The sequence below is a fragment of the Sus scrofa genome, chromosome 9, assembly GCF_054392235.1.
Source record: "Sus scrofa isolate SSC_HxYL_T2T_F1_AM1 chromosome 9, Sscrofa_HxYL_maternal_Yorkshire_Landrace_v2.0, whole genome shotgun sequence".
Classification (NCBI taxonomy): Eukaryota; Metazoa; Chordata; class Mammalia; order Artiodactyla; family Suidae; genus Sus; species Sus scrofa.
In genome coordinates, this window is record NC_139391.1 from 46394666 (window position 1) to 46407286 (window position 12621).

The window sequence follows — 12621 nt, forward strand, 5'->3', positions numbered from 1 at the left end:
CACCATTTGGTTTTCATGAAGAAAAATTACACACATGAACTAAGTCCAAGATGTTAATGGTACTACAGGTAATTTTATTTTTCAAATTTTCCCTACTAAAATGCAGTGTTTATATTCAAGAGATACATTTTAAAAAACAATGGCACAGGAGTTCCCACCATGGTGCAGTGGAAAAGAATCCAACTAGTAACCATGAGGATGAGGGCTCGATCCCCGGCCTCGCTCAGCAGGTCAGGGATCCAGCGTTGCTGTGAGCTGTGTAGATCGAAGACACAGCTTGGACCTGGTGTTGCCATTACTGTGGTGTAGGCCGGCAGCTGTAGCTCCAATTTGACCCCTAGCCTGGGAACTTCCATATGCCATAGGTGAGACCTTAAAAAGCAAAAAAAAAAAAAAAAAAAAAATTCACAGCACAAAAAACTGTAGAAAAGAATATTTTATTGAAACAGTTTCTCAATTAACAATGGAACAAAGTACAATTTGACTCAAACCTGTCCAACCAGCCTTAACTGCAAGTGAAACAACTCAAAACATACAGGACGGGGTAAGACCCTTAGGTCTCATTTCTGCCAATGTGGCAAAAAAAAGGAAAAAAAGGACAAGACAAAACCAGGCTCCCTCTTGCCCTAGGAGCTGGGGTGGCAGCCCTGACTCCTGCTACAGATGGGATCCAGGAGAGGAAGCTGCCCAATATCTGCGTGGCAGGTAAAGGGCCCCCATCCCAGCAGGGCAGCACACAAAAGGCCAGCATGTACCCTCTTCATTCCGTTGCAAGGTCTGCCTCTAAGAGAGCGAGGTGGCTTTGTTACATTCACGCCATGGTGTCTTCTGCCCCCCAGGGCCTCAGGATAGGGGCTCACAGTAGAAAGCACATTTTGGTCAGCCCAGGGGGCCAAGGGTGAGGGAAAGGCTGTCTAGGGGTGCTGCACAGTTGGGGAGAGAAAAGGGGCAGGAAATCAAAGGGACACGGAGTACCAGGCTCCTGGGAAGATGCAGATTTTGAGCGCCTGCCGGACGCTGGCATCCTGTGCCAGCCACTCCACATGGCTTTCCTAGGCCCAAGAGTCCACAGGTGGGGGAGCCACAGGATTTTCACACATCTCACTTCCTGGAGAGGCAGCTGGATTTCCTTCTTCACTTTCTCCCTGCCAACTCTGGCCGCTGGGGGTGGTACGTGTGGGTGGTACGTGTGGGTGGGAGTCCATCTAGATAAGACTTCAGTCCAGATGAAGGGCTCTGAGCAAGAGGCAGAGGACTGCCCAACGTGCAGAAAGCCAAGGAGACTAGGGAGAGGAGGCATGGGGATGGGGGTCTTTAGGGAAAGATCTCAGACGAGGCAAGAGCACAGGCACTCAGAAACAAACCTGGTGACCAAGGCTCTGCAGACACTGGCCCGTGTGGCATCAGTCTCGAGGTGGGAGAGGGAGGGAGAAAGGAAGAGGACCAGAGAAGACCAGAGACCCTCTAATACCCCAGGACACCCTTTCCTCTACCAGGCCTAGCAGCCACGAATGGCCATTCTCTCGCCTACCCACAGGCAAAGAATTAAGACATACTAGTGATTTTTCCCAAATGAGGGCCTGGATGGGCAGGGAACCAGGGGGTGGGATTGGGAACAGAACAATTTCAGTTTTAACCACAGAACTACTCTGGAAGGAACTGGTGAGCTGGTCTTCCCGTCCCCTTCTCCACATCTCCGATCACAGGTGAGAAGAGGAACTCAGGCCTCTGAGGGCAGGACCGACCCCTCCCCCAGCCCTTGGTGTTTAATAAATAGAGGTGGTGGCAGGAGAAGGGGGCGGACGAGGGGGGAACTGGGAGGCGGGGGTTATAGTTCATCGTTCTTCAAAGTTCGCTTCTGTTCTGTCGGCTGCTCCTTCTGTTCCGATTCTGCGGGAGTCGGGGGAGAACAGAGAACGGATAGCAGGTGAAACTGGAGGTACTGGCCCCAGACCCTGTCAGGTTCTTGCCACACCCCCCACTCCGCCCTCACCTGCTCCAGGACCTCCTAACTCCAGAGGTTCAGAGCCTGCCGGTTCAGAACCTGCTTCTGGGAAGGAACGGGTTAGCATCTGCAGAGCGAGCAAGGGGCTAACGGAGGGGCTGGCAAACTTTCTCTAAAGAGCCAGATGGTAAATATTTTAGGATTTGTGAGCCCGAAAGCCCAATCAGAGCTTGAGGGCCGTCGGAGAGAGGCTGTGCCTGCCAGTTTGCCGACCCCTCGGCTAAGTGATACCCACATTCCCAATCAGTTTCCCCAACTCACGTGTCTCTTTCTCAGGCTCGGAAATGGGTTTTGCATCTTCAGTCTGGCCTGGAGGGAGAGCAGGAGGAAAATGTAGTTCTGGAAGGGAAAAGAAGGCTTCTTCCTGCCCCACAGCACCTGGATCCAAGCGCCCCGCCTTCACCTGGTGGAGGGATGACCTTGTCCCCCTGGTCACTGGCACTGGCGTTGAGGGGAGGCTCTGCCCGGGTGCCATTCTTGTCCTTGGGTCGGGGGCGGGGCTTGGCAAACTTGGCCTTATTGAGCAGATACTGCACCTCGCGGTCCAGAGCCATCATCTTGGCCTCGATGTCTTTGGAGAGCAACACGGGCTTCTCTGTGGCGGGGAGCTTGGCCTGCTCGGCCATGGTTGCATTCTTCCAGGCCTGTGGGCGAGGGCCAGGCCAGGCTCAGAGCCAGCCACAGAGACAGCAGACGCCTCTGTCCCAAATGAAAAACACCCTCAACCAACCTCAGGCTCTTCCCTCAGACCTCAAATCACTCTGCCACCCGTGGCCATCAGTCCCACAGGGGTAGACCGGCTCCTCAGAATGGAATTCAAGGCTCTCCACAGGGAGTCCCTGACCACGTTTTCTGGCTTATGTCCTGTTACTTCAGACTAACTTACACCTGAAACTCTTGATTATTTTCTTCTTGCCTCTCCACTTCTGAATTCTGGTTCAAAAAACGTCCCCACATTCGAAAGTTTCTGCTTCTTGAGACAAGTCATTCTCACCTCTCCAACCCCCGACCCACTTTGTGCGTCCAGCTCAAGTCCCCCAAAGCAGCTTCAATCTCATGGGGACGGGCCCTGTGGCTCTCGTCAATAACTCATGGCTGTGACCCTAGTTTGGGACTAACCAGATGTGGTCTCAAACGCAACTCTCTGGCCTCCCCCTCCATTTCTCGGCATCTCCCACACTGCCTAGGACGGCCCACCGCGCCGGGTTATGTATTGACGCAGGGATTACCCAGGTCTCATTGATGACTTTCTCTAACGTTGTCATCTCCACCTCAGTGAAGATCTGGTCCATTTCTGGAATAAGCCGGGCCCCCCTGTAGCCAAAGAGGAGACAATCAGCCAGGGGGGACAGGCACCTGGGAATGGAGAACGAGTCGGTGGGGTTGGCAGGACTGAATGAGCAAGAAAGAGAAAGGGGCCGCTCACTTGAGGAACATGCTGGAATGGTTGAGGAGACTGTCGAGGGCAGACAGCCGTTCAGGCCACTTCTTGCGCTCTTCCACCCGAAAGAACAACCCTTGGCACAGCTTCCTCAGCTCAGCTAGTTTCTCCTTCAACATCTGGCGGAGGTGGGCGGGGGTGGCAGGGGGTTGAGGGGATGACAGGGCAGTGCTGGAGCCAGTCCTGCACCCCTCTCTATGCCTCACATCGCAGCCCTCCTCCCTCTCTGACCCCGGGAGAGGGAGGGAAGGGCGCCATTTCTGCCTGCCATGTCCAGGGAGGCCCCTCACCGCTGTGGTGGCCCCAAAGCCCTCATCCTCCAGCCAGCTGGACGTGGCGCTGAGTTTCCCGGAGATGTCCTCACGCTGCTCCTCAGTGGACACTTCCTGGTACTCGGGCTGGTACAGCTTGTCCTGGGCAGGTGAACACAAGCACAAGCATGCAGCGGGCCCAGGAGGCAAGGCTCACAGAGCAGGAGCCCACTCCCCAGCCCCAGCCCCAGCCCCAGCCCCAGGCCCAGGCCCTGGGGCAGGTGTGCCCCCAGCTGACTGACCTGGGTCTCGAAGATGAATGCTTCTAAGCTGTTGGCCGCTTTCTCCCGTTCCTGCTTCTCTAGGTCCCGGAGCGTCAGGTCCTGGAGTCTGTGGACAAGGGGCAGTGGGCATGAGGGGCCCACTCCACGCCCTGCCCACCCTCCACACACTCGCAGCCTTCACTCACTTCTGGGCTGAGCGGGCCAGCTCGTCCTCGGGCAAGTCGGGCAGGTCCAGGACAACCAGCTCCACCCCGATCTCCTCCACCATTCTCTGCTTCCGGGCTGGCTTCTGCTTCTTTTCTTCCTCTGGGGCTGGAGGGACACTCTCAAACCCGGCCTCCCCCTTGTCACTTGGCTTCTAGGGGGGAAGAGACGAGGATGTGAGGGAAAGCACGGACCCTCCAACCCTCCACAGGCAGGGCTCTGGGGACAGGAAGCAAGGCAGGCCCTTGTCCCCTCAGCCTCTGGATCTGGGCTGGCCTTACTCTGCCTATAGCTCACCTGGGCCTCAGGCTTTTCCCCATCGTCTTTCTCTGTGGTCTTTTCTCCCTCAGGGGCTGCAGACCCCTTAGGCTCAGGGGGTGGGGGTGGGGAGGCATCCTCTGTCGGGCTGTCTGCTTCCTCCTTGAGCTCTGCCTGCTCTCCAGGCTCATCCTTGCTTCCCTCAGCAGGGCCTTCCTCCTCCTCCTGGGAAACAATCACAGACATACCTGCCGATAACAGTCACTCACGGGGCCTGTGGATCAGGACTGGCTCAGCAGTGCCAGGTTCCCCTGGCTCGGCTCTGAGAGGCTCACTGCCCGGAAGACAGCCTGGGAGAGACGGTGACTTGTACGGAAAGGGGAAGCAGGCTGGTCTGCAGCAGTGCAGTTAAGAAAGGAAAAACATTTGGACATGAGGGTGAAACTTGGAGCTTGAGCACAGGGACAGCTCAGAGTCCAGAGGAGGGCGGGGAGAGTTAACTGGGCTGCGGCTGAGAAGAGGGGGAGGTCTAGCACCTTCCAGGAAGCTGGGATGCCCACCCCACCCCCTGCGGCTGATGGCCCTGCACACCAGCCTCCGTGCTCCCCTGGCTCCATGCTGCCCTTACCTGGACACTGTCAGTACCGTTCTCTTTAGCGTCTGGTGTGGCGCCACCTCCAAACAGGCTAGAGATGGTGTTGCCAAGTTCTAGAAAGAAGAAAACCCAAACACTCAGAGGGGATGATGGCCGTGACTCCACCCCCAAGCCTAAGGGCAAGGCCTGCCCGCCTCCCTGAAATGCACACAAGGACACTCTCTCACACACACATGCACAAGTGTGCACGCTCATCTTACTGGTCAGAGTAGATTCCTCTTCTGGGCTGTCCTCCACCAGAGTCTCAAATACAGACTCCACCTAAAAACAGGGATCCAAGGTGAAGAAACATACATGCTAACCAAGCTTTCTCCACAGACATCCTGCCTCCTTCTGTGGGTACTTAGGTGGAGTCACCTCAACCTTTGTTGATTGTTGGCCCCTGGAGGAAGGAACTGTAGCTCCTCCTCCATCCCCCTCATACTTTTTCACCCAACAGAAGAATAGGCTCTTACCGCCCAGAGCATGATCTAAAAGATATTAACCCCCAAAGCAGTTCTTTAAAAATAGGGTCCTCATCCATTCCATAGAGCCTGAAACCTACAACATCCATGAGCATGTACAGGCTCTGAAAAGGCCCTCACCCGTTAGCTTTCTTTAGCTCAAGATTTTTTTTCTTTGCTTTTTAAGGCCACAGCTGCGGCATATGGAAGTTCCCAGGCTAGGCGTCGAATCAGAGCCGAAGCCAAGGCCTAGGCAACAGCCACACAGGATCTGAGCCACGTCTGCAACCTACACCATAGCTTACGGCAATGCCGGATCCTTAACCCACTGAGAGAGGCCAGGGATCAAACCTGTGTCCTCATGGATACCAGTTGGGTTTGTTACCACTGAACCACAATGGGAACTCCCTCTTTAGCCCAAGATTTAACCAACTCCAAAACCCATTTTGTTTACCATGTTCTTTTTTTTTTTTTTTTTTCTTTTTTTTCCTGTCTTTTTGCCTTTTCTAGGGCCGCTCCCATAGCATATGGAGGTTCCCAGGCTAGGGGTTGAATCGGAGCTGTAGCCACCGGCCTACGCCAGAGCCACAGCAACGCGGGATCCGAGCCGCGTCTGCAACCTACACCACAGCTCACGGCAACGCCGGATCGTTAACCCACTGAGCGAGGGCAGGGATCGAACCCGAAACCTCATGGTTCCTAGTCGGATTCGTTAACCACTGCGCCACAACGGGAACTCCTGTTTACCATGTTCTAATACCAGGAGGAACCACTGTGGAAAAGGCTGGTGGGCCCCTTCTGCTCTCACCCTGTCTAAGCTGAGCACGCCGCTCTCATCCAGGTTGAAGTGAGCCTTGATGCCCTTGGACTCGTAGTCGGGATACTTCCTGAAGCTCTCACCCACACCTTTGAGCTTCACCGTGGTCAGATTCTGGGAGCCAAATACCCTGGGTGGGGAGGAGAGAGCTGTTCAGGGAAGCCCCCCAGCACACCTCAGCTCCAGTCTACACAGCCTTCTGGCATGAGATGCTGGGGCCCTCCCCGAGGATACCCGAGAGGCAGAAGCACCTTCTGGAGGGGAAACTCAGTCTGATCCCCAACCCCACGGCCCACTTCCCCTAGGTCATCCTCAGACCCCAAATCTTCCCTCCCCGGAGCCCCCACCCTGCCCCACCCCCTCACCGAAGATCCTCAGGCCCCAGGAAGCCCAGGTCACCATAGTTGATGTGGAAGTTGAAGTCGTGGCTGTAGCGGTTAAAGGTGATGACTTTGCGTTGAGGGTAGGGCCCCATCCGGGAGAAGAGGATGCGCTTATTGTGCTTCAGGCTGTGAACCCCAGGCTCCTCCTCTACCTCCCTGGTGAACTCCACCTACACAGCAGGCGGGGGGAGGCATGTGGAGGAGCAGGGCAGGTTCTGGGGGGTGGGGGTGGGGGTGGGGGACAGGCAGAAAGGGACAGGCTAGAGCAGACAGAGAGATGGGCCTGGGAGAGGCAAAGGGAGCCCGTCGCCCCATCACACAGGTTTACTTACCAGGATGGGGTAGATCACAGCATCTCGGACGACAAATGGCTTCACCTTGAAGGCTTTGCTGAGCGCGGCCGCCTGGTACACGGCCCCCATGGCAGCGGCTTCGTCAGCATTGATGTTCTTCCCGAGTTCCTCCCTGTCAACGTCCCAAGGATCAGCGTGTCCGTGCAGCTCCCAGCCTGGCCTCCCTCCCCTCAGCCCTCCAGCTGCCCGGCCCCCACACGCACTTGCCCACAGCCTTCAGCAGCACCTCCTGGACTTTAGGGACCCGAGTGGCCCCACCCACCAGGATCACTTGCTCAATCTCATCCTGCAGGAGAAGAAAAAATGGGAGATGGGTCAGCACAGAGTGAACTGGCACTCCTACTCCAAAGCTCACAGCAACACCGGATCCTTCACCCACTGAACGAAGCCAGGGATCGAACCTCTATCCTTGCGGATACTAGCTGGGTTCTTAACCTGCTGAGCCACAACAGGAACTTCCCCTCCTTTCTATCCCACCTGTTTCCCCTCCACCCCCCCCCCCCCCGCCCCCTGCAAAGCCCATCTCGATGACTCCTCACCAGTTTCATCTCCGCACTCTGGAGGGCCTGCTGCACCGGTCCCGGCACCCGCTCAAATAAGTCTGCACACAAGTCCTCAAACTCCGCTCGAGTCACCTTCGCCTTGAAATCCACGTCATCCATCAGACCCTCAATCTGGGGGAGGACAAGGAGGGTTAGAGTTCTTGCCTGGGTCCTGCTCTCTGGGTGGCCAGGTCACACACCAAGGAATAGGATGTCGGGAGAATGGCAGGAAGCATGGGAAGAAGGGCCGGGCCAAACTGGACACAAGGAGTCTAGCTCAGGGTGGTGGGGTCCTCTACCCTCTGGGTGGGGAATGTTTGCCCTCACGCAGCCAAATGTGGGCACCTGTGCCATGTGGTCTGCGTTGGCGCTCAGGACAGTCTTGAGTCGATTGGCCTCACGCAGCAGCTTGGCCATGGCACGGGGATTCTCCCGCACATCCTTCGCTCTCTGGCCCTTGCGCTGCTCGTTGAAAAGCCTGGCCAGGTGCTCACGCAGCCGGAGCTCCATCTCCAGGCCCCCCAGGGTGCGGTCAAACCTGTGCAGGAAAAGGAACAGGAAAAGTGTAAAGGAGGAGTTGCCATAGTGGCGCAGTGGGTTAAGAATCTGACTTGCAGGGGCTTGGGTTGCTGTGGAGGCGAGGTTCCATCCCCAGCTGACACAGTGGGGTCAAAGAATCCAGGTTGCTGCAGCTGTGGCACAGGTCAGAGCTGCAGCTCAGGTTCAGTTCCTGCCCGGGGAACGTCCACATGCTGCAGGTGAAGCCATTCAAAAAAGAGAGAGAGAAGGGGGAGGAGAGGGGAACACAGGAGGCCCTCATCTACATCGGAACCTGGCTGACACCTCACAGAGACAATTCATCTTTTCATTCATTCAACTCTATCTATTAAGCATCTAATTGTATCTCTCTCGAGATGAAATTGTGAGGGAAAAAGAAGAACAGGGTCTCTGCTGTTTAGAGGTTTATAATTTAGCAATTAAATGATCATATAAATGTGAAAGTTCAGCCACGCTATGACTATAAAGAGCCTGATGATGCCATTAGGACATGTATGCAAGAAATGTCAGCCCTTTAGAGTTGTGAGGTAAAGTTCGGTGAAAAATCGACGCTTGAGCTGCAACCCGAAGGATAAGCTGAGGTTAGCTAAGTGAAGAGGACAGGAGGAGAAGTACGCGTAAGAACTGAGATGGGAGAAAGTGCGGTGTGTGCATTCCATGAAGGACAAGGATGGCTGGAGCTCAAAGAGCAAGAGGCTCAGGGTCAAGACAAGCAAGAGGAGTCAGGGTACACACAGGTGCTGCCTTGCAGGCCTCTGGGACGTCCCTGGTGGCTCAGCAGGTTAAGGATCCAGGGCTGTCACTGCTGTGGCTCCAGTTCAATCCCTGGCCCCAGAGCTCCTGCATGCCTTAAGTGCGGCCAAAATAAAACACCCTCTGGCTAAAATGCAGAGAAAGGACCGGAGAAAGACCACACAGGTGGAGAGATCTGCAGCTCTGCAGGTGAAAGACGATGGCAGCGTGGACTGCATGGAAGTGGTAAAGACGGACAGGATGGAATAGGTTCGCGAAATAAGCAAACGGGAAAGGTGGAGAACAAGAAAATGCATCTGACACTCCCCACATGGCCTGGAGCTTGGCAAGTCCCCTGCTTTCAATCTTTCCAAACTGATTTCGCCCAATCTCCACCTACCCCCTGCTCTTTGGGAGAGGAACCCCACAATGACTGCTACTTTAAACAGGAGAGCATTCCTGCAGGAGGCAGGAAAGTGAGGCTGCCCCTCCAAGGAGAAAGCGCTGACCCGAGGGTATATCAGCAGGCAGGCCTCCTCTGGGCACCTACTTACCCCACTCCCCGGATCTGCAGCTGTGGCTGCACCCCCGAGTCCTTTGTCTTCACTGTCTGGTAGGTCACGATGGTGCACACGGTGCTGCCCGCGCCCATATCGTAGAACATGATGTTCTGCAGAGACATTAAGGCCACTGTCACAGGAACCTTATCCAACTCCAGGATGCCTGCCTGCCTGCCTGCCAGCCACCCTTCAAGGGGCTACGCTGGCTCTCAAATGAAAGCCAAACAGCTCCAAAGGGGGCTGAGAGAGGGTCACTGCCCCATTTTGTCAAGGACTAGCCACGCAACTCAGCTGAGTGGCCTCTATCCTCAGACTCAGCCATCCTGCAAGTCTGGTCAGAACTTCCCGGCTCACCTGGGCTGTGGTGTTGATATCTTTCCTGCGGAAGACACCGTAGCTGAGGGCGGTGGCTGTGTTGTCATTGATGAGCTGCAGCACCTTGAGGCCAGCCATGCGCGCAGCCTGCAGCACAGCTCGGCGCTCCGCCTGATTGAAGAAGGCTGGCACGGTGATCACTGCGTCCTTGATGGGCTGCTCTACAGGGGCCAACAGAACAGGGGGTCCCACCAGCTCATACCTTAGACAAGGGTTTCCCAGTCTCAGCACAACTGATGTTTAGGGCCAGATAATTCTTTATTTTGAAGGGCGGTCCTGGGCAGTCTAGGATGTTTGGCAGTGGCCCTGGCTTCTTACTAGATGCTAGCGGCAGTAGCTCCCCGGTTGTGACAACCAAAAAGCATCATCAGATATTGCCAAATGCTCCCCGGGAAGCAAAACTGCCTCCATTTGAGACTCTAAGGACCCCGGCTGCCAATGGCCCCACCCTGGCCACTCACCTGCAAAGTCTTCAGCCAGAGAACGCGAGTAATTGAGAAGCATGCTGAGGACCTCCTCAGGTGAGAACTGCAGCTGCCTGGAGGAGGGGGCGGTCAGCAGCAAGGAAAGCCAGGCGTCAAGGCAAGGACAACGGGGGCACACGCCAATGGGGATCCCGTCAGACCCACAGAGCCCACCTTCCCCAGCAGGACACTCACGGGCTGATTTGGAAGTACACAGTCTGCCTCTGTGGGTCGAAGCCTAGCTCGTGCTCTGGGAAACGGGCTCTGTAAAGAGCCACATGGGGGTTATTCTCCTGCTTCCCCAGGAGATGCTGGAAGTAACGCAGTGTAGCCTTTGGATTCTTGATGGCCTAAGAGGTAAAGGAGAAGCAGAGCATTAGGCTCCCAAGCCTGACATCACTGATCTCATACCCCAGAGACCGATCAGGGAACAGGCTCCGGGGTCAGTCATCCCCTCTCCTCTGGCCCTTGCTTCTGGCAAGGGGGTGGGCTGCTAGCTCACCATGCTTGCTGCACTGTCTCCAAAGAATCTTTCATTCTCTTTCAGGGTCACAGTCACTGGGGTTTTCCTCCGGGATTCCCTGAGGAAAAGAGACACTGAGATCAGATGCCCAACGGCAAGGTGTGTTCTCAAGAGCCTCCATACCCCACATACAATCAATCATGCAGACACCAAGGCCTGTTGAGGGCACCAGAAAGAATACATGGCAGCTTGGGGTCCAGACTCCCTCTTTCCCCACCCAACACTGGGGCTGCCCTCACTTGTTCAAGACAATCTCCATAGGCACTCCAGGTTTGACAATGGCCACCTTCATGGACTCGCTGCCCAGGTCCACGGACATCACTGCCAGTGTGTCTGAAGGGGAAACAGATTTGTCAATTAGCCCCCTTTCCCCATCTTCCTGAGGGCCTGCTCATTAAAGCACCTTCCATGGAGAAGGTAGGACAGAGAAAGACAAAGGTGTGGGTCCAGCAGCTCAAGACTGCAGAGGCTTCCCACCACACATCACTCATCCTTCACTCATTTATGTCTCTTTGGATGCCTCTGTTGGGGTACACACCACTCAGCGCCAGCAGGTCTGCCAAGAGCACAGCCATCAAGGCCCAACAGGCTAGCCTCCTCGGCCTCTGCCTCCTGACCATGGCTGCCATTGCGTCCCTGGGGGAGGAGAAAAACAACACCTGTAACTAACTGGATGCCCTGAGTAAGGAGGCAGAACCTCATCCAGAACAGAGAAGCTTTAAAATTCCTACCTCCTCCATCCTCACCCAGGGCAGGGCAGTCTACATCCCTTCCCCTCCTTCCTAGTGAGAAACAAGCACTCTCATCGTCCTCAGAAGTACCCACACAAAGGCCCAGGTGAAATGACATGAGTCCTGAGCTAAAGCCACTACATCCCTAAACAGGGAAGGTAACAGAGCAGGAGGAAGAAAACCAGGGCCTTCCGCCCACGGCAACCAGCGCATTCTAGCACTGTCCCTGATGTCAGACACCTGGGGGGCGGCCAGAGATCCCGGCCCAGGGCTCAACTACCTTCCCACACCTGGGGGCCCTCCGCTGGCGGGGAAAGCCAGGTCGGGCCTGGACAGGAACTGAGAGATGGTGACGTTGGGGGAGGAGGAGATGGAAGAAGGGCCTGTCTCATCAGCATCCCTTCGGGTTGTCCGGCCTGTCCCCCTTCTTCATCCCATCCCGGGCCCAGCTGCCTACACAGACGCTGAGTCTGGAACGGTAAGGGTCCGGGACGGACGGGTACCGAGTCCCCCGAGTTCACCTGCCGAAGGCGGTGGCTCTCACTCCCGGAAACCGTCCCTAGCCCACCCCTAAGGTGTGTGGGCGGCCCGAGGACCGAGCTGCGGGGCCAAGCTCACCGGCGTCCGCGCGGCCCTCACTCCCGCTACCGACCCGCCCCCGGAGCTAGCACGTTACCTCCCCTAGAAGGGGTGGTCGGTCCCCATCGCCATCCCCACCCCCTCTACCTTCTGCCTCCGCTCCTATGGCCCCAGCTCTGGGACAGACGCACTGGCGGACGGACCCACGAGGCTGGCAGAGCACCCCTCAAGCCCGCGCCCTTCACAACTCCCCTCGGTTTGCAAACTGTTACATTAGCCACCCACCTCTCGGCGGCGTCTCGCGCACCAGCCGGCCCGGGACGCGGCGTGCGCTCATTGGAGCCTCCGCCGCCCGGCCCTGCGCAGCACGCCCTGTCCTTCCCCCTGCCGCCCCGGCGCGCGCTCCCATTGGGCCACGTCCTAGGCCCGCCCCCTCCTCCGTCTCCAGCCCCTGCCGGGGAGG

General features: G+C 56.4%; 1 protein-coding gene across 16 annotated transcripts; it reads right to left on the reverse strand.

The window, feature by feature from the left end:
* Nucleotides 1-421: 421 nt before the first annotated feature.
* HYOU1 (hypoxia up-regulated 1) lies at nt 422-12518 on the reverse strand. Of its 16 annotated transcripts, none has more exons than XM_021062953.2 (26): nt 12444-12518; nt 11387-11484; nt 11088-11181; nt 10828-10906; nt 10521-10675; nt 10323-10399; nt 9841-10022; nt 9481-9596; nt 7982-8174; nt 7634-7768; nt 7298-7380; nt 7074-7206; nt 6724-6911; nt 6350-6488; nt 5299-5359; nt 5072-5151; nt 4483-4668; nt 4167-4336; nt 4000-4087; nt 3737-3859; nt 3432-3565; nt 3235-3319; nt 2409-2649; nt 2267-2314; nt 1994-2044; nt 422-1890 (listed from the first exon to the last, which is right to left on the reverse strand). In XM_021062953.2, the coding sequence occupies exons 2-26, from the start codon at nt 11475-11477 to the stop codon at nt 1829-1831; spliced, it is 2994 nt and encodes a 997-aa protein (XP_020918612.1). In that variant the 5' UTR covers nt 11478-11484; nt 12444-12518; the 3' UTR covers nt 422-1828. The 16 variants fall into 16 exon arrangements, with proteins under 16 accessions (XP_020918612.1, XP_084832432.1, XP_020918609.1 ...); XM_084976306.1 differs by having other exon boundaries at nt 1994-2047; XM_021062950.2 differs by having other exon boundaries at nt 1994-2050.
* Nucleotides 12519-12621: the final 103 nt, after the last annotated feature.